The 19,400-nt window shown below is 39.4% G+C and overlaps 1 protein-coding gene and 1 pseudogene across 3 annotated transcripts in view; both read right to left on the reverse strand.

Moving 5' to 3' along the window:
- The window catches only part of GRK3 (G protein-coupled receptor kinase 3), a 163,399-nt gene that overhangs the window by 62,279 nt on the left and 81,720 nt on the right, over positions 1–19,400 (reverse strand). The window contains exons 3-4 of one of the 2 annotated variants that reach the window (XM_050745912.1): positions 18,530–18,603; positions 1,243–1,344 (exon numbers count right to left, since the gene is read on the reverse strand). In XM_050745912.1, the coding sequence (XP_050601869.1) occupies positions 1,243–1,344; positions 18,530–18,603 (176 nt within the window). The remainder of the gene's footprint in view (positions 1–1,242; positions 1,345–18,529; positions 18,604–19,400) is intronic. The other variant, XM_050745913.1, reaches the window with a different exon arrangement.
- Positions 3,962–17,030, reverse strand: LOC126929517 (tyrosine-protein kinase Yes-like; annotated as a pseudogene). Its single transcript, XR_007717193.1, has one exon. The product of XR_007717193.1 is annotated as a tyrosine-protein kinase Yes-like (transcript).

Below are 19,400 nucleotides of genomic sequence, written 5' to 3' on the forward strand. Positions count from 1 at the left end.
GAGACGCCCTCTTTAGCCACAGTTATGCAAATGTCAGCAGGAACTGTAAATAAACAATGAATACAGAAGCACCAAAATACACCATGACCACGACCTGTGCTGTCCAATAGGACTTGCTGCGACAATGGAAGGGTTGTGTATCTGTGCCATCCAGTACAAAAGCCACTAGCCCCATGTAACCACTGAGCGCTGGAAAGGTGGCTCATGAGGAACTGAGGTATTAAATTTTTACTCCCATTTGATTTTAGTTAATTATTTTTTTTTTTTTTTTGAGACAGAGTCTCGCTCTGTCGCCCAGGCTGGAGTGCAGTGGCCGGATCTCAGCTCACTGCAAGCTCCGCCTCCCAGGTTTACGCCATTCTCTTGCCTCAGCCTCCCGAGTAGCTGGGACTACAGGCGCCCGCCACCTCGCCCAGCTAGTTTTTTGTATTTTTTAGTAGAGATGGGGTTTCACCGTGTTAGCCAGGATGATCTCGATCTCCTGACCTTGTGATCCGCCCGTCTCAGCCTCCCAAAGTGCTGGGATTACAGGCTTGAGCCACCGCGCCCAGCCGACTTTAGTTAATTTAAAGTTAAATGTAAATTGCCACAGGCAGCTAGTGGCTACTGCGTTGACAGAGCGGGCCAGGACTGTCAGGTCACGCTTTGGAAAATATTCCTACTGTAGAGATAGTACATGATAAATCTTTTTCCAGTTACTCCTGGTAGAATCATTTCCTAATAACCTACTTTATCCTAATGACCAAGTTAGATTGTTTATCTGATTTAAAAGAAAAAAAAAATTACAACTGCTATTTAACTACTAATGAACAAAATTAACATAATGATTATAAGCCACCTTATTCATTCAAAGAGACCATTTAAAATTTATATTTATCAATAGTTGATTAGCTTAATTGTTAAAGTATAGCTCATTTTAAAATAACAAAGCTTAATTTCCTTCAGAATGTCTTGCATTGAGATGAACTTTTTCTTCAGTTGATCTAAATTAGCGATTTTATTTCATTGATTTTTGCAGTGAAAGTATCAGCTTTTGGAAATGAACTAAGCTTAGATGAAGCAACACACGTCGTGCCAATATTACCAGGAAACAAATGACAAAGCAGAAGAAATGGGTTCCATCCCGGGCATGCATTTTTCAATTGTAAACACCTTTCTACTGTTCTATTTTCATTCTGGAAACACTGAACATGGTCCCATATTCATCAGTACTAAAGTAACAGAGTTAGAAGAAATACTTACATGTGAACAGGAAAGAAGTTCCTTCATGATGTAGGCATCATAAATTTGTCGGCTTCTGCAAAGGCGGTCTTCCTCATTATCAAGTTTTTCATATTCTTTTATCTAGGTTTTTTAAAGTTATCAGAGTTAGGTTATGTCTTCCTGGAAACTTGCCTCATTAAAATATATTACTGGCCCAGGCAGAAACCACTTGCACATGAGATAAAGCAAATTACTGAACCAGCTATTCCACAGGAAACAGCTACTTCTAATGTTGTAATAATGAAGTTGGAATAATTTAAATTCAACTAGAAACATACAAGTGGATTTTTTCCCTATGATGACTCTCATCACTTAAATGTAGAAACATAATATTAGGAAACACGCACTGCCATGGTTACAATTATCTTACAACACACGAGCCATAGACCATGCATCCTTGCCAATTCTCCTCTCCAAAGCACAAATCATTTCAATTTGGCTGTAATTCAGTTCTAGGAGTTATGATAGGGAATGTTCTCACTCAACTACAGTGTTCCAAAACTACAAGGAGGAAAAAAATATATTGCCAGAATTCCTGCAAAGAGATTTTTCAAAAATCAACTAAAGCAAATAAGTATTATAGAAAGGAATTCACCCACAGATGAAAGCATTGACTTTGCAGGTTGGAACCTCAGTTGCACTATAATAGTATTAACAGGCAGGTGACTTCAAATCGCGTACTTTGCTGTATTCAGGAAAGGTAACCTGGCTGGTGTTAAAAATGACTAAATAATGAGACTGTGCTTTACAAATATTTGCCTTATGTGGAAATGGCTCCCAATGCTCTAACCTGGTAACAGAAGGTCCTGGACCTCAGAATTGTTCCCAATTTATTTACAGAAATACTTTTAATCCAAAAGACAAGAAGAAAATGAAAACATACATGATCTATGAAGCTCGGAGGGAGACTGTCACAAAGATCCTCACTATAATGACTGATAGTACATACGACTTATTTTTGGAAAAGAAGGTTTCTAACAGTTATCCACTTACTATATTGACCTAAGCACTCTTTATTTTGGTATGATAAAAGTTGGCACTAATTACGCCCATGGGAGAGAGCACCAACTAAACAGAAATAAAGGTTACCTTTTACTTTATAGTATGACCTTCACAGTTTTGAAATCAAAACCAGCATATCCTATTTATTAGATTCCTAATTAAGATAAGGGCACAGTCACGCAGGTGAGGGGAAAAGGGTATGTGAAGCACTGAGGTCCCATATGGTTCACACGCTGAGAAATTACCAGGAACATCTTAATTGTCCTGAAAGATCATCAGTGTTACACTGTGATGGCTGAAATTCACATGGAGTCTTCTTGAAAAAGACAATAAAACCTGACATAAAGGCAGGCAGGCCGGGGAAGGTTGATACTCTATCCCACAGGAAAAGACCATCTTAACGAAGAATCAGTCCAGTAATGTCAACACAGCCAAAAGACCAGGGCTTAACCATCCTAAGGCAATTCAGGAGAAGAAGTCTAACATGTTCAAGCGCCATACCAGATGTGAATATGGTAGCTGCAAAGTAACAGAAGCCAGATACCAAAATCTGAAGGAGAGCTGGAAAATAAATCAAAGATTTTTGGCTTGGTTGATTCCTTTTGTTGTATTTTGCTTTAGGCAAATCCAAAGGTTAATGCCAGAATGCTAGGATAAAATGGCAGACTATAACTAAACCAAAGGCAAAAGTTTCTGCCTCTACCTAAGAACAACCTCAAGGGATAATAAGACTTCATGGAATGATGATCCTTGAAAACAAATGTAATGAAATTTAAGTTTATGTTCCAAGAAACCTACAAAGCAAACTGACACCTGGTTAAACAGATGCTCATTCTGTGGAAGTTCCTTCCCATGAACAGTCAAATCCCATCATTTCTGGGTAAATGATGCTCTGAACCACAACACTGTCTTTACTAAGAGCCTTGTGCCTTCTAAGCTCCAACTTGAGCAACAGAAAAGGTAGTTCTTGGAAGGCAAAGTAAGAGCCTAAAGCATCTGTGGCTGTAATTTGGTATTCACTTTCTATAATCAGTAAGACCACTGATTAAAGACCATGCAGTCGACTCCCAATAGCTCTAAACAGATGTCCTATTGCAGCATATAAGTAGCAAATGCCATCTCTGATCCCAGAAGTTTGGTTGTCCAGGTAACCTGGGCAGGCAAAGGTCTAAGTTCAAGGTGAAAAGCCTTCCCTGCTGCAGGATAGAAACATTATCATCAATAATAAATATTCACAGACCTGTGGTCCCTTTCTGCTTTGGTGGTTACACAGCTCCCAGCTGAACTGGAAGACTAAATAACCTGAGCCCTAACAGCAAGCACTTTTGGTCCACAGGTGTCATAGTCTCTGCTTCTGCGCCCATCCTTTGTTCCACCACCACTGCAGTGACATGGTCTAGTGAAGTCATCTCTGCCTGGCCCAATCCAACGCTCTCTCTTTCGTCCTTCACCTTATTGACTTCTCAGCAGCATTCAACTCAGCTGTCCACTGACGCCTTCTTTGAAACATTCTTCTCTGACTTCTGTGACCCATCCTCTCCAGGCTTCTCTTTCTTGGTCTCCTTTGGTAGTTCCTCTCCTCCGCTTGACTTCCAAATACTGAACTGCCTCCCCTTCTTTACCAGCTAAGTTCTCCCTAGGTAAAGTCATTTAGTCCCATGGTTTCAAATATCAATTATATTCTGATGACTAAGTCTGGATCTCTAGGACTCCTGAGCTCCAGATACTAAATATCTAACTAGCTATTTGACATTTCCAGTTGAATATCTAGAAAGCATCTCAAATTTAACACGTCTAAACGAAACCCTTAACTTCCACATCCTCTGTACTCCAGCCAAACAGGCTCCTCTCCCTGTCTCCTTTATCACAAAAATGAGTAAAATCATCCTCCCAGTTGCTTAAGCCAAAAAACGAATAATCGTGATTCCACTCTTTCGCCACGCCCCTGCCACCACCACCCCTTACATCCAATTCATCAGCAAATCATGTTTGCTTTACATTCAAAATATAACACAAACTCAGGCTCTGCTTCTGGTAAGCACCAATTAACTCCTAACACAACAATCCTCCTGAGATAACAACTAGCATTCTGGACACACACACACACACACACAATAAGCACCGAAGAGTCACCAAAGGTACGCAGAGAATGGAAAAGGGCCTCCAACAGAAACTGGAAGAAAACAAAGAGCCACAGAAGGAAAGCTCCAAAATTCTACATATAAATCCAATCAAAATCCCTGGTGGACCCCATAATGACACATGAGCATGGCAGACCCTAAGCAGCCTAGCTAAGCCTTAAAGAACTGAACAAGATTCATCTTCCCCCATGCAGAGAGGACAGGGCTCAGAGTTTGAGTAAGCCAAGCTAACTGTATTCTTCAACAAACAAATGAAAAAATCCATATCCCTTGCAGGAGCATAACAGAGTTTATAGTATCCACAATATATCAATCACATGTTCCAGACACAGGCTAAAATTATTCTACAGATGAAGAAACAGAAAATGTGACCCATATGCAAGAGGACAAACCATCAATGAAAACCAATCTAAGATAGCCCAGACGTTAGAATTATCAGACAAGGATTTTAAAGCAGCTATTATAACTGGACATAACAGAAAGGACGTTAACAGAAAATATTCATGTAACGAATAAAAAGATAGGAAATAGCAGCAGAAAATAACTATGAAAAGAACCAGATAGAAATGTCAGAAGTAAAAAATAGAGTGTCTGAAATAAAACATTCAATGGATAGACGTAATAGCAGATTAGAGATGCCAAAAGAAAATGCCAATAAATTTGAAGGCAAATCCATAGGAAGTATCCAACCTAAAGAAAAGAAAGAAAAAATATTGGGGGAAAACTCAGACAGGGCATCCAGGATACATAGGATAGATAATATCCAAAGATCAAACATATATATAATCAGTCTTAAAAGGAGAGGAAAGAAAGATTGAGGTAGAAAAATAATCCTTTAAGAAGTAATGGCCCCTAATTTTCCCAGATTTGGTAAAGAAAAATATATATAAATTTACAGATTCAAGAAACTCAGCAAACTCCACAAAGGATAAATACAATATCTAAAATTACTTCACTAAAAAGCAGAAGCTGTCGGAATGAGGGAAAAAATAATCAAGATACTTTTATATCCGTCTAAAAGAAACACACTTTATATATAAAAACAAATTGATAGTGGAACGATAGAAAAAGACATATCATGAAAATAGTAAGCATACGAAGACTGAAGTGTCTACATCTATATTAATATCCAGTGAAGTCAATTTCAAGACAAAGAATATTACCAAAGATACAGACATTTCATATGGAAAGATACAACAATAAAAAATGTTTATGGACGCAATAGCAGAGCTTCAAAAAATGTGGAGAAAATGGTCAAATAAAAGAAGAAACAGACATTCTACAATCAGAGTTGAAGATTTTAACACCCTTTTTTCAGCAATTGACAGAACAACTAGATATAAAATCAAAAGAGATGTAGAAGCTATCATATCAATTACCGTGACCTAACTGATACTTATAAAACATGACACCTAATACTCTGTTTTAATTTTTCCATGGGCATTAGAATAAAATATAAATATGTTACTCTGGACCCCAAAACTCTGCCTCTCTCTTCAATCTGATCTTATCTCACACTACCTGCCCCTCTCTTCATGCAGTACAACCAGACCACACTAGTTTTCTTTCAGTTCCCCAGACATGCCCAGTTCTTTCCTACCATGTTAGGGGCTCTGTTTTGGCCATGACTTTAGCCTAAAATGCTCTCCCGCTCATCTAGCTTCCATCTTCAAAAGACCAACCTCTTTAACAATCAAACCTGGGTTGAGATGTCATCTCCTCAGACAGTCTTTGACCCATCAATCTAAAGTGGTCACCAAAGTCACAATACAACATGCAGAGTTTTGAGTAGGTTTTGAGTCATTACGTAGCAGTTTTTACTTCCGGGTACATTTCCTGTTTATTATTTGTTTATTGTCTGTTTCTCTCAACCAGAATACAAGCTCAAAGAGATAAGTTCTTTGTATCTGTTCATCTGAACAATGTCTGGCATGATGTTGCTGTTTAATAAATATTGGTTATGCTAGGCATAGTAGCTCATGCCTGTAATCCCAGCACTTTGGGAGGCTACGGTGGGAGGATCACTTAAGGCCAGAAATTCAAGACCAGCCTGGGCAACACAGTGAGACCTCATCTCTACAGAAATTTTTAAAATAAAAAAAAGTATCTGGGTGTGGTGGTACACACCTGTTATCTAAGCTACTCAGAAGGCAGCGGCAGGAGGATCACTTGAGCCCAGGAGTTCAAGACTAGAGGGAGCCATGATTGCACCACTGCACTCCAGCCTGGGTGATAGAGTGAGACCCTGTCTCGAAATTTTAAAAATAATAAATAAATATTGGTTGAACCAGTGAAAAAAAATCTATATAGTAACTTTACCTTGGAATATTTATTTTCTCTTTTCCATTATTTATTTTTAAATATAGGTATAATGTACATGTTTTTATAAGCCGCCTCAAAATCTAACTGGAACAAGAAGTATATAAATCAACACACGGAGCAGTAACTGTGGGGCATCACTGTCCTATGTGTGTTGCGTATACACACAACCACTCTACAAGACAGGTACTACAATCATTCCAATTCTTAGCTGAGGAATCCCAGGTAGAGAAAAGCTTTCCCATGTTTACACAATTAGTAAGTAGTAGAGTTCAAATCCAGGCAGTCAGAGTTCAGCACTTAGAACTCTGAACCACTATGCTGCACAGAACGGAACAGCATATTATAGATACTATGGTTTTGAAAGCAATTGTTCACCTGGTGTCCTATTTGAACCTTACAGCCCGTAAAGTGAGCAGGAGATGATCACTAGCCTCACTTTATAGATGAGGTAACTGAAGCTCAGATATGAAGCCCTCATACTATGACAGCCTCAAGTAAAGGGACAGAGTCTGCATTTCTAAGCTCAGGGTCTGACATAAGGTAGATACTTCAGGGTTTGCTGAATCACTTGCCCCATATGCCACGGCAGACGAGAGGCACCGTTGCACCTAGATCCTAGCTAGGTCTTCTGCTGATGAGTCAAATAATGGTCGAGATGAAAATGCTGACCACACACACAAGCAGCAGGCACATGGTAGGCATGACATGAGCATTAGACAACAGTGTAAGAATCAGAGGAGTCAGCCATCACAGAAGACGGAAACAGCTGCACAAACAGACTTGCTAGAAAATGTAGAAATTTTCCATATTGAGCTAGACCTTACAGAAAGCTAGGCTTCCAATAAGTGAAGAAGCAGCATTCTAGGCTGGGGAAAGGACACAGTAAAGTAACAAAAAGAACAGGCTTGGATTTGGGGAATGCCGGTTAGTCAGGTTTGGCCAATGTAGACATTCTATGTAAGAAGATAGTGAAAAATAAACAGGGAGAGGTATGTAATAAGTAATGTAAAGCTACTCTGAATGCCAGGATACGCAGTTAGAACTTTAACATGAGAAATGGGTAACTGTTTGGGGACACAGGGAAGTGGAAATACAATGTACAAATTGTACATTTCAAGATACCTGACGAGAGCTTTCTAGAGATTGGGGTCACAAACCAACAAGCAGAAACTAAAGAAAAATTACTAAACTGACAAAAATGAGGGGTCAGAGAAGAATTCCTGACAACTTCAATGTGTAAAGGCTGCACTGATTTAATTAGAGAAATGCACTTGAGCCCCAAGAGTGGAGGATATCTTCAGTGAAAGAACACAGAGCAGGTTGCTGAGCAGTTTTGCAGCATCCTCCAAGGGGATCATCTGATGAGCCAGACCCACCATGTACCAAGCCAGAAGAGAGATGAAAAGAGCTGGGGAGGACGCCAGTTAAGACAAACACCAATGCTTCAAGTTCAAATGGAAACGCATCAGCAGCAATCACCACCGTATCTGCAATAAGTACTTAGGAAATAACCACAAGTAGATTGCCCATCTGTTTCAACCCAGCAAAAATTATCTGCTAAAGGAGATTTCTATGTGTTTGACAAGGTGACTTAGTAAATGCTGAAATGGGAGAGTTCAAGTTTTTAGAAACACAAGAAAGAAACTTCTTATGACAGATCACGCTGTGATACGTATCCAGATAAAATGCCTGATTATGATTCAGACTGAAATAATAAGGTCACTTTATACTGAGTAAAATCCTTTTGGATTTAGCTTACTTTTTTTACATTATGGTAGATGTACATCATAATTTGACCCTTCTTTCTAAAAATATATTAACATAATTGTTTAAGTTTTCATGTGTATGTATATTTTTATGTGTATTTTCATATATAAATGAGAAAGAAAAGAATATTCCTCCAATTTTCAAATTTTTACAAGGATGACTTATATCAGTCAGGCCCAGTCATGCTATGCTTTCTTTTGACCATTTAAAATGTTTTAGGATAAAGATACACCACACTAATAATAATGGCATATATCATTTCTTAAATATATTTTCATTAAAAATAGTTTCTAATTTCTACTTTACTTTCCTCTTTGACTTACAAATTGTTTAGAAGTATATTCATTTTCAGGTAGTTAAGGATTCGTTAGTTTAACTCTGCTATTAAATTTGAGCTTAATTCTACTGTTGTCAGAGAACATACTGTAAGCAATTTCAATCATGAAATTTGTAGAAGCTTTCTTTAGGACTCAGCACATGATCTATTCTGATGCTCCATGTGTACTTTAAAGAATGTGGGCTGGATGCCGGTGGCTCACGCCTGTAATCCCAGCACTATGGGAGGCTGAGGCGGGCGGATTACAAGGTCAGGAGTTCGAGACCAGCCCAGTCAACATGGTGAAACCCCATCTCTAATAAAAATACAAAAATTAGCTGACCGTGGTAGTGGGCACCTGCAATCCCAGCTACTCGGGAGGCTGAGGCAGGAGAACTGCTTGAACCCGCGAGACAGGTTGCAGTGAGTCGAGATCATGTCACTGCACCCCAGCCCAGGCAACAGAGCAAGATTTCATCTCAAAAAAAAAAGAAAAGAAAAAAGAAAGTGAATTCTATTTTTGCTAGATGCAGCATTTTACATATGTCAATTAGGTCAAATTTACTCATGATGTATTAGGATCTTCTATATCCTTACTAATTTTTTTGTCTGTCTGTTCTATAAGCTGTAGAAGGGTATGTGTTAGTATCTCCCAATAGGATTATAGATTTGTCATTTTGTATCTGCCAATTTTTGCTTTATATTATTTGAAGTGATGTTATTTGTAACATACAGATTTCAGTTTGTGATATCTTTTTGTTGGATTGACCCTGTTATCATTAAGAAATACATCTTTATTTCAAAGCAGCATTATTGCATAGTTTGCCTGATATTAGTTAGTGTACTTATGCTGGCTTTGCTTTGGTTAGTGTTTGTATTATACCACCTTTTCTATCCCTCTGTTTAAACTATATCTCTTGTAAGCAGTATATTGGGGGAGGGTGGGTTCTTTATCCAGGCTGAAAAACCTAATCTTTTACTTAGAGTATTTAATCCTTTACATGAAATGTAATTACTTAAATAGATTTGTAGCTACTTACTCTTTGTTTGCAATTTGACCCACCTATTTTATGCCCTATTTATATTCCTTTTATTGCCCTTCTGTTGATTAGCAAATGTTACTTTATTTAATTTTTCCCTCTTTTAACTTGTTAGATATACAGTCATGTGGAGCTTAATGACAGGGATACAGTCAAAGAAATGTGTCAATAGGAAATTTCATAATTGTGTGAACATCATAGAGCATGCTTACAAGAACCTACATGGTATACCTACTATACCCCTAGGCCATATGATGTAGCCTATTGCTCCTAGGATTCAAACCTGCGCAGCATGTGACTGTACTGAATACTGTAGGCAACTGTAACACAAAGGTAAGTATATCCAAACAAAGAAAAGGTACAGTAAAAATACAGTATTATAATTTTCTGGGATCACTGGCATATACATGGTCTTTTGTTGGCCTAATATCATTATGCAGTGCGTGGCTATATATACTTTTTTTTAATAAATTACCTTAGAAATTAAAATAAACATCCCTGACTGATTACAATCCAATGGAAATTATTACTTATACTAAAATTATTACTTACACTAATCCCCAATAATCCTAGAACCTTAAAATATTAACTTCATAAACCTCCCCAGCCTTTTCTGCTACTGTCATGAAATTTAGTTCTAGATTATTTTAAGCTCGAGAAACACGACATTATTGTTTTATACAGTCAATATTCATTTACATTTTACATACATATTTACCCTTCATGCTCTCCATTTCTTCCTGCATCTCCATCTGGATCATTATTCTTCTGACTAGAGTACTTCCCTTTAAAAGGTATTTCCTGTCATGCAGGTCCACTATTGACAAATCCCTCAGCTTTTGTTTGTCTAACTATATCTTTACATCACTTCATTTTTTTAATGAGAATTTTTTATTTCAATTATCCACAAAACAATATTATAATACTTTATAAAAATATTAAGTTTAGGCTACTATTACTCATTTTAAAAAGTGTGCTAGAAGGCTGTTTTTGCCAAGTTCCTTTTTTGGTAAAGGTTAACTTCCACATTAAGACATTGAAGACGAAAAGCTGTTGGAAAAACTCTTCAAATGTACAAAGTTGTTTATTTTTCTTGGCAATTTAAAAATACAGAACAATTTAAAATGAATACATGTTAAGTTAGTGTTTTATCCCTACTATACAATTGTTATTATATAAGGAACTGCTCCATTCAGTTAAAACCTAATGAATACCATCAACTTTTCCTGGCTTACTTTCCTGATCAGATTTAGTACATAAACATAATTTTGTTACTTAGAAAAATTACAATACCATAGTTCACAGAAAGCCCTTTAAAAATCTCATGTCACAAGTTGTTGACAAGAGGAAATAATGATGTCACTCTTCTTAGGAAGACCCTCTTGGTAGAAAGAGTCAATACGAAGCAGGTTACGTAAACAGAAAAAACAACTACGATTTTTAGTACCAGAACCATTGCCAACTTACATGAAGTCCATCTGTCACATGTTTAAATGGTTTGAATTTGAACATATATGCCATGGCACAGAATTTCAAATCTAATGATTAAATCAGGTAAATAATGATAGTTAAGAGTTATATCCTGAAAACAGAGAAACCTAGTATAAGGCTTAATTTAAGGTGTGACTGTATGAGAGTATTTTATAACATACACACCAGACCTTCATTTTATTTATTAGATTCAATTTTTCCTTTGCTAGACACTGATACCACTAATGCTGCTATTCAAATTTGTATTTTGAAATTTTTGAGTGACTCTTAAAAATAGTCTTATTTTGTATGTTTAACTTTTGCACTTCAGGGCAAAAACTGTCCTCTTTTCACCACTGTTAATATTCAGAATAAGTTTTCCTCCCCAAATCAACTATTTAATATATTCTAAAGGGGAAAAAATGACCACCATTAAGCAGACTTTAAAAGTGAACGTAGATTCAAACATGATTTGAAAACTGGAGTTCTAAAAATGTTTTGCATAAAAGCCGTATCCCACTGGAATGAATGTGAAGCCGCAACTTCACTATTTTGAACAAATAATACCCATTTAGTGTGTAAGAAAAATTAGTTTATAGTTAGTTACACCTTATAGCTCTTAAAAGTCTCAGAAGATAGCTAAGTGAGGAGCTCTGAACACCAGCAATGTCATTTTGTCATTCCATGACATCAACACTAAACATTACATTCCATCTCTCTTCTTGTAAAATTTTCACATTTTCTTTTAAATACAGTTTCCTCTCTCTGTTCATCGATTTCTTTTCTTTTTCTTTTTTTTTTTTTTTTTTTTGTGACAGAGTCTCGCTCTGTCGCCCAGGCTGGAGTGCAGTGGTGCGATCTCGACTCACTGCAAACTCCACCTCCCGGGTTCACGCCATTCTCCTGCCTCAGCCTCCTGAGTAGCTGGGACTACAGGCGCCCACCACCGCGCCCGGCTAATTTTTTGCATTTTTAGTAGAGATGGGGTTTCGCCGTGGTCTCGATCTCCTGACCTTGTGATCTGCCCGCCTCGGCCTCCCAAAGTGCTGGATTACAGGCGTGAGCCACCGCGCCCGGCCTCTGTTCATCTATTTCAACCTGAGCAAAAGTGCGTTCAAGTCCCCGATCTGGTCATATTTTCTATTTGTGGCACCCATCACCATAAGGACATATTAGCAATATCTCACAGTACCAAGTCTATTTTTTCAAAAGGGCTTTTTAAATGCTGGGTCTTACTCTGCATGTTATCTAAAGATTAAAAGATTTCCCCTTGGATTGGATAGTACAGTTTCAATTATATATTGCCTTAAAAAGTCACTGGGCATGGTGGCTCACGTCTGTAATCCCAGCACTTTGGGAGGCCGAGGCGGGCAGATCATGAGGTCAGGAGTTCGACACCAGCCTGGAAAACATGGTGAAACCCTGTCTCTACTAAAGATACAAAAACATTAGCCAGGTGTGGTGGCAGGTGCTACTCAGGGAGCTGGGATTACAGGGTGCTACCTGTAATCCCAGCTACTCAGGAGGCTGAGGCAGGAGAATCGCTTGAACCAGGGAGGCAGAGGTTGCAGTGAGCCGGTATGGCACCAATGCACTCCAGCCTGGGCAACAGGGCAAGACTCCATCTCAAAAAACAAAACAAAACAAAAAAATCAATGCAACGTCACACAAGATTAAGTCACTTTCCAGTTACCTTCATTATTCTAAGCCAAACTCTTCAGAAAAGGAGTGAAGTGAAAAATTTGTTTTACTTTTCAGTTCTATTAATATGAATATTAATGTACTGCATTATACTTTCAAATTCCACTTCTGTGGTCTAGTATTTAATCAAGTTTGAGATCCTGTTTATATTCCTTTTGAAAAACCTGGCCCATGTCCATGCAAAAGGAGGCATATATTAAGATTGCCTACTGACTGTTTAACTTAGAAAAAACTTTTGAGAATAATAAATGCAAGAAACTTTAAAAAACTGGAATGGAATTATTCGGTCTAAAATCTAATTTTAGATTTTATTATGGTATAGCTTTTTATCTCTCAAGTTTTATCTATAACAACAATTTTCTTTGAGTAATTCTGACTTTGGGGAAGAAAAGAAAGGAAATGATTTATAAGCAGTAGTCTCAGTGCCCTTCATTACCATGCTATCACCCACATTGTCATCAGTATCTTAGCTCTATTTTCTTTGGACCCTGAAATTGGTTGGAAAATTCATCATCAGTACTCTAGAGTTTAATACTTGAAGAAAAAAAAGTGGTTTTGTGGAGCCATATCTGGGATTCCAGTTTACCATTAAAAACGTGCAGAGTAAAGAAGATACTCTTCTTTTGATCCCTGTAGAAACTCTACACAGGTTCTTCATATTTTGGTAGATATGTGCATATAAAATAGGCTACTTGAATTATAAGTTTTCTCCCGGCTGGTACTATGGCTCTGTAGCAGTGAAGTAGTCTTCCAAGAAGGACTGAATATATTCAAATGTTGATCTTTCATCAGGGTCCTTCTTCCAACACAGATTCATCAATTCATGGAGGGATTCCGGATAGCCCTGAGGGCAGGACATCCTGTATCCTTGCTCCACCTATTCCAGTACTTCATGGTTCACCATACCTGGATATGGCACTCTGCCCTTTGTTACCAGTTCCGTCTGTAGAATTCCCAATGACCAGACATCAGACTTTATTGTAAACCCATCATACAGTGCAGCTTCAGGAGCTGTCCATTTGATTGGAAATTCTGCACCTTGTCTTGCTGTGTATTCATTGTCTTCAATTAACCTTGCTAAACCAAAATCTGCTATTTTGCCCACAAGATTTTCTCCTACAAGAATATTAGCAGCCCGGAGAGCTCAGTGAATATAGTTCATTCTTTCAATATATGCCATACCATCAGCAATCTGAGCAGCCATATCAACCATTTGTACAAGCTTCAAATACTTTCCATCTCCTTCCTTCAGTCCTTAAGGAAATCTAATAAGCTTCCTTTTGACATATATACAGTGACAATGTAAATTGGCTCTTCAGAAACAACAGCATATAGTGGAACAAGTTTACCATGTCTTTTTTTTTTTTTTTTTTTTTTTTTTTTGTCACTATCTGAGCTTCTTGAAGGAAAGTTTCGGGCATCATTGTGCCTGGTTTTAGTGTTTGATTGCTACTTTTGTGGTTCCATTCCATGTTCCCATTAACATTTTGCCAAAACATCCTTGTCCTAGTTTAACCTCTAGTCGCAAAATTCTCAAGGGATTTCCCAAGCATCTTTTGCTAGACCTTGAGTCTGAGGTTTCACAGTTGGACACACAGTTGTTAACGTGTGGCATACACTATCAGCATGTTCTGTGTAGTGTTTTGCCAATTTCTGCAGAGCATCCAATTGTTCTCTGGTTGTGATATAGTATCCACCATGGACAAGTTTCCTAATTTTGTAGTGTTTCACATTGTCACCCCTTACCTCATCCCAATCACGAATAGAGAGGGAATAAGCACCTTTAGTAGTTTCACTCTCTCATTTTTGTTTTGTTTTGTTTTGTTTGTTTGTTTTTTAGATGGAGTTTTTGCTCTTGTTGCCCGGGCTGGAGTGCAGTGGCATGATCTTGGCTCACTGCCACCTCCGCCTCCCAGGTTTAAGTGATTCTGCTGCCTCAGCCTCCTGCGTAGCTGGGATTACCGGCGCTCACCACCACGTCCAACTAATTTTGCTTTTTTTTTTTTTTAGTAGAGACGGGGGTTTCACCATGTTGGCCAGGCTAGTCTAGAACTCCTGACCTCGGGTGATTCGACCCTCTTGGACTCCCAAAGTGCTGGGATTACAGGCGTGAGCTACCACGACCAGCCGTTTCACTCTCTCTTCCTAAGAAAATACCTCATTGATTTCCAGGATTCAGAAGTAATCTTTCAGCATCTTTTCTCCCCATTTTGCGAAAATACCATTCTTCTGCCTGAATGGAATCTGCAGGCGCTACAACTGCTCAGGATATAACCATTCTTTCCTGCAGCGATTGATCTTGCTTTCCACCAGTCTCCTTCCGTATTGTTAATTACTTGAAATCTTTCACCCTTCTTAAATGAAAGGTCTTCTGTAGCTCTAGCTTCATAATCATATAAGGCCACAAATATAGTAACACCACCTGTTAAACCAGCAGGATATGAACTTGGCACCACTGAGAATGAGGAAGATGCACCTCCAAAAGGTGTTACCCCTGAGGATCCTCCAAATGGTGTCATGGAAAGACTGCTGAAATTAACTGCTGTTCCCTTTGCTGAAGATGACGGACATGGTGACACTGCAGCGGGTTCTGCTCCTATGGCTCACCCTTGTACGGACAGGCTCTGGAGTATTTTCAGGTATTTAATGGCTGGAATTTCATTTTCTTTGCTTTTAATGCAGCCCATTATCAAATCTGTCCTCCAGCTGTGCTCTCATGAGTCGCTGCTGCTGCAGCTCCGGGTGGTGGGAGGGGGTGGTGGGTGGAGGGGAGGCCCCGGGGCGCTCTCCCTCCTCCACCTCCTCGTCCCCCATTTTTGAAGGAAATTTTTGCTGGGAATAGAATTCTAGGCTGGCAATTATCTCTCTCTCCTTTAACGATGGCCATTTCATTGTCTTTTTTTTTTTTTTTTTTTTTTGAGACAAAGTCTCCCTCTGTCACTCAGGCACCATGGTGCAATGGCACCATCTCAGCTCACTGCAACTCCTGCCTCCCGGGTTCAAGCGATTCTCCTGCCTCAGTCTCTTGAGTAGCTGCAATTACAGGCGTGCACCACGCCTGGCTAATTTTTGTATTTTTCGTAGATACGGGGTTTCACCATGTTGGTCAGGCTGGTCTTGAACTCCTGACCTTATTATCTGCCCGCCTTGGCCTCCCAAAGTGCTGGGATTACAGGCGTGAGCCACTGTGCCCAGCCTCACTGTCTTTTTTAAAAACCATTTTTCTTAAGATGTCAGTCAGTCAAATTGTTGCTCTTTAAAAGTATTGTGTCTTCCCCACCGTTCACCATGGCTTTTTTTTTTTTGAGACGGAGTCTTGCTGTGTTGCCCAGGCTGGAGTGCAGTGGCCGGATCTCAGCTCACTGCAATCTCCGCCTCCCAAGTTCATGCCATTCTCCTCCCTCAGCCTCCCGAGTAGCTGGGACCTCAGGCGCCCGCCACCACAGCCGGCTAATTTTTTTGTATTTTTAGTAGAGACGGGGTTTCACCGTGTTAGCCAGGATGGTCTCGATCTCCTGACCTCGTGATCCGCCCGCCTCGGCCTCCCAAAGTGCTGGGATTACAGGCGTGAGCCACCGCGCCTGGCCTGTAAAATTCTTAGTATTATCTTTTCAAATATTGCTTTTGCCCTATTCTCTCTCTCCTCTTTCTGAAACTCCAAACCTACATGTGTTTAAGAATGTCTCATGTGTCTCTAATGTTCCTGTTTCTTTTTTTGATTCCTTTTCTCTGTGCTTCAGTTTGAGATTATCCACTGACCTGCCTTCCTATTTATTTTGTCTTGAACTATCTAACCAATCTGCTATTGAACTGAACCATTAGTTCTAATTTCAAATATAGTACTTTCTGTTCTAAAGTGTTTAAGTCTTCATAATAAATTCAAATTATCCTGAAATTATGTATCCCTTCATCTATTTTGTCCATCTTTTTCTCTTTTTTCTTGAACATATGATTCATAGTTATTTTAAAGTTATTGTCTGCTAACTCCAATATCTGACTCACCTGCTGGTCTGCTTTTATCGCCTTGTTTATGATTCACATGATCTTGCTTCTTAGCATGTCTCATAATTCTTTACTGTATGCTAAACACTATACAGTCCTTATATAATGTTATTGCCTACCTGTAAAAAAGACAGAAAAGGGTTCCCTTTGTACTCTGGTAAGCAGGTAAGGAGGGAGCTCATCATCCAATAAGGGATGGCGCTAGGTTGGGTTGTCATTTTTGTAGGACCCCGTCTGCTTCTGCCTTGACCCTGTTTCTTTTTTTTTTTTTTTTGAGACGGAGTCTCGCTCTGTCGCCCAGGCTGGAGTGCAGTGGCGCGATCTCGGCTCACTGCAAGCTCCGCCTCCCGGGTTCACGCCATTCTCCTGCCTCAGCCTCCCGAGTAGCTGGGACTACAGGCGCCCACAACCGCGCCCGGCTAATTTTTTGTATTTTTAGTAGAGACGGGGTTTCACCATGGTCTCGATCTCCTGACCTTGTGATCCGCCCGCCTCGGCCTCCCAAAGTGCTGGGATTACAGGCGTGAGCCACCGCGCCCGGCCCCTTGACCCTGTTTCTAAGGCATGCCCTCCATGGAGTTCAAGGAGAGACTTTTATTTCCTTAGCACTGGATTCAGTTCTGCCCGTAACAAGTTTTCAGCTTAGCTCTTTGGCCTCCCACCCCACTCAGCTTGAAAACTTGGCATGTGTTTTGAGAGGGTGACTAATCTCATATGTGGGGCTCTCCTCTAGTCTTATTTTTAAACTCTAGCTCCAGAAACCTTTTCTGTATTTTTTGTCTCCCAGAAGCAGCCAAGCCTGGATGCTCATCTGCCTGCTACACCTGAAATCAACAGACACCCTGGGTGAAAAGTAGCTGTAGACACTCAATGTCACCAGACCACTTCCTCTAAGGTTTTCACCTCTCGCCCATTCTGTTTCCAGCCTCCAGCCTCCAGCAGGTCTGTTTCCTAGGCACTGTAAGGCTGTAGGAGATTTCAATGTGCCTTCCAGAAGTTTCTGGCCTCTCTCTTCAGCTCCCCTCCAACCTCAGATTTCACCAAATGTCGTATGGGGAAAATCGGTCATGCATTTGAGTGCTCCATCACACCCCCAACCAAATATCCAATTTGTCAATCCAGTATGACCAGAAAACCTGGGCTAGTATCTCTTTCAAAGCTAATAGCAGTCCTCTGCCTCTGCTCACATCTCCAGAACTAGCACGCTTCCACAGAAAATAAAATACCTGGCACTCCTTGGTGCAGCTCTGGATGAGCCTCCTGTCTCTGGAACTGTCCCTCACTGCTTCCATAGCACTCTGAAGCCTTTAAGAATGCGACTTTTATGGCATGCTCAGCTTTTTATACCTGTTAGCATCTCAAACTTGATACTATATTTTGCACTACTAATTACTTTCAATGAATTTCTAAATATTTATAAGATATTGAGTAGTCTTAATATGTTCCAAAGTACAGTTTAAATATGCTTTTGAAAGAAAAGCATCAGTAAAACAGTTACTTCTTACCTCTTCATAAAACTTCACCTGAGGTACAGCTTCATTAATTTCATTCAAACAAAAATCTTTAAATAGCAAGAAACCTAAAGGAAAAAAATAAAAAATTTCAGGGTGGGCAATTAATTGAAATTTTATCCCACAAGGGTGTTTTCAAAGCAATGTGTTTATACCTCAACCTCTTCCTCCTCTACTTTTTTTAAAAAAAAATTCAAGAAACTAGTGAATTAATTAATTCCTAGAAGGAAATACTCTGGGCAGAAAAATACCACATACTTGGCTCATTGCTTCAGGATTCCTTCTCTATTGATGTTCCCCCCTCCCCACCCCCCACTTTCTACATACTTTCTACAAAAGTATGATACAACAGGGCTGACTTTCGCGACCGTCACTTGGAGCCGCTGACCATTGTAGTGACCAAAATAACAACCAAAGGAATAAGAGATACAGACAGTATGAAAGTGTTGGTGAGAATCACCAAGACACTAATAAACACTATGCCCACTAAAATAGGACTAAACTCCCTTAAAAAACAAAAACAAAAACAAAAAACTTCCAAAAAGAACTTTCCAAACCTTTCTAGTCCCTTCTCTTGCCACTTACTCACTATTTCCAAGGCCCTACCAAATACCTAGTGCCAGAGAAGATTACCCACTCCCAGGTCATTCTTTACTCCTTCACAACTACATGCCTCACCTTTAAATACCTTTGCCTAGAACATCACACCCCTCTCTGTATCTTGAAAATTCCTAAAATAACCAGAATTGAACTCAAAGGCCGCCTGTGCTCTGAAGTCTTCTCTGATGAGACAGCCCCTATTGCACAATGCCTGGTACACAGTAGGTGGTCAAAAAATGTGCACTGAATGAATGGTTGTTTACTC

This window comes from Macaca thibetana, chromosome 10 (assembly GCF_024542745.1).
Source record: "Macaca thibetana thibetana isolate TM-01 chromosome 10, ASM2454274v1, whole genome shotgun sequence".
NCBI classification, from domain to species: domain Eukaryota; kingdom Metazoa; phylum Chordata; class Mammalia; order Primates; family Cercopithecidae; genus Macaca; species Macaca thibetana.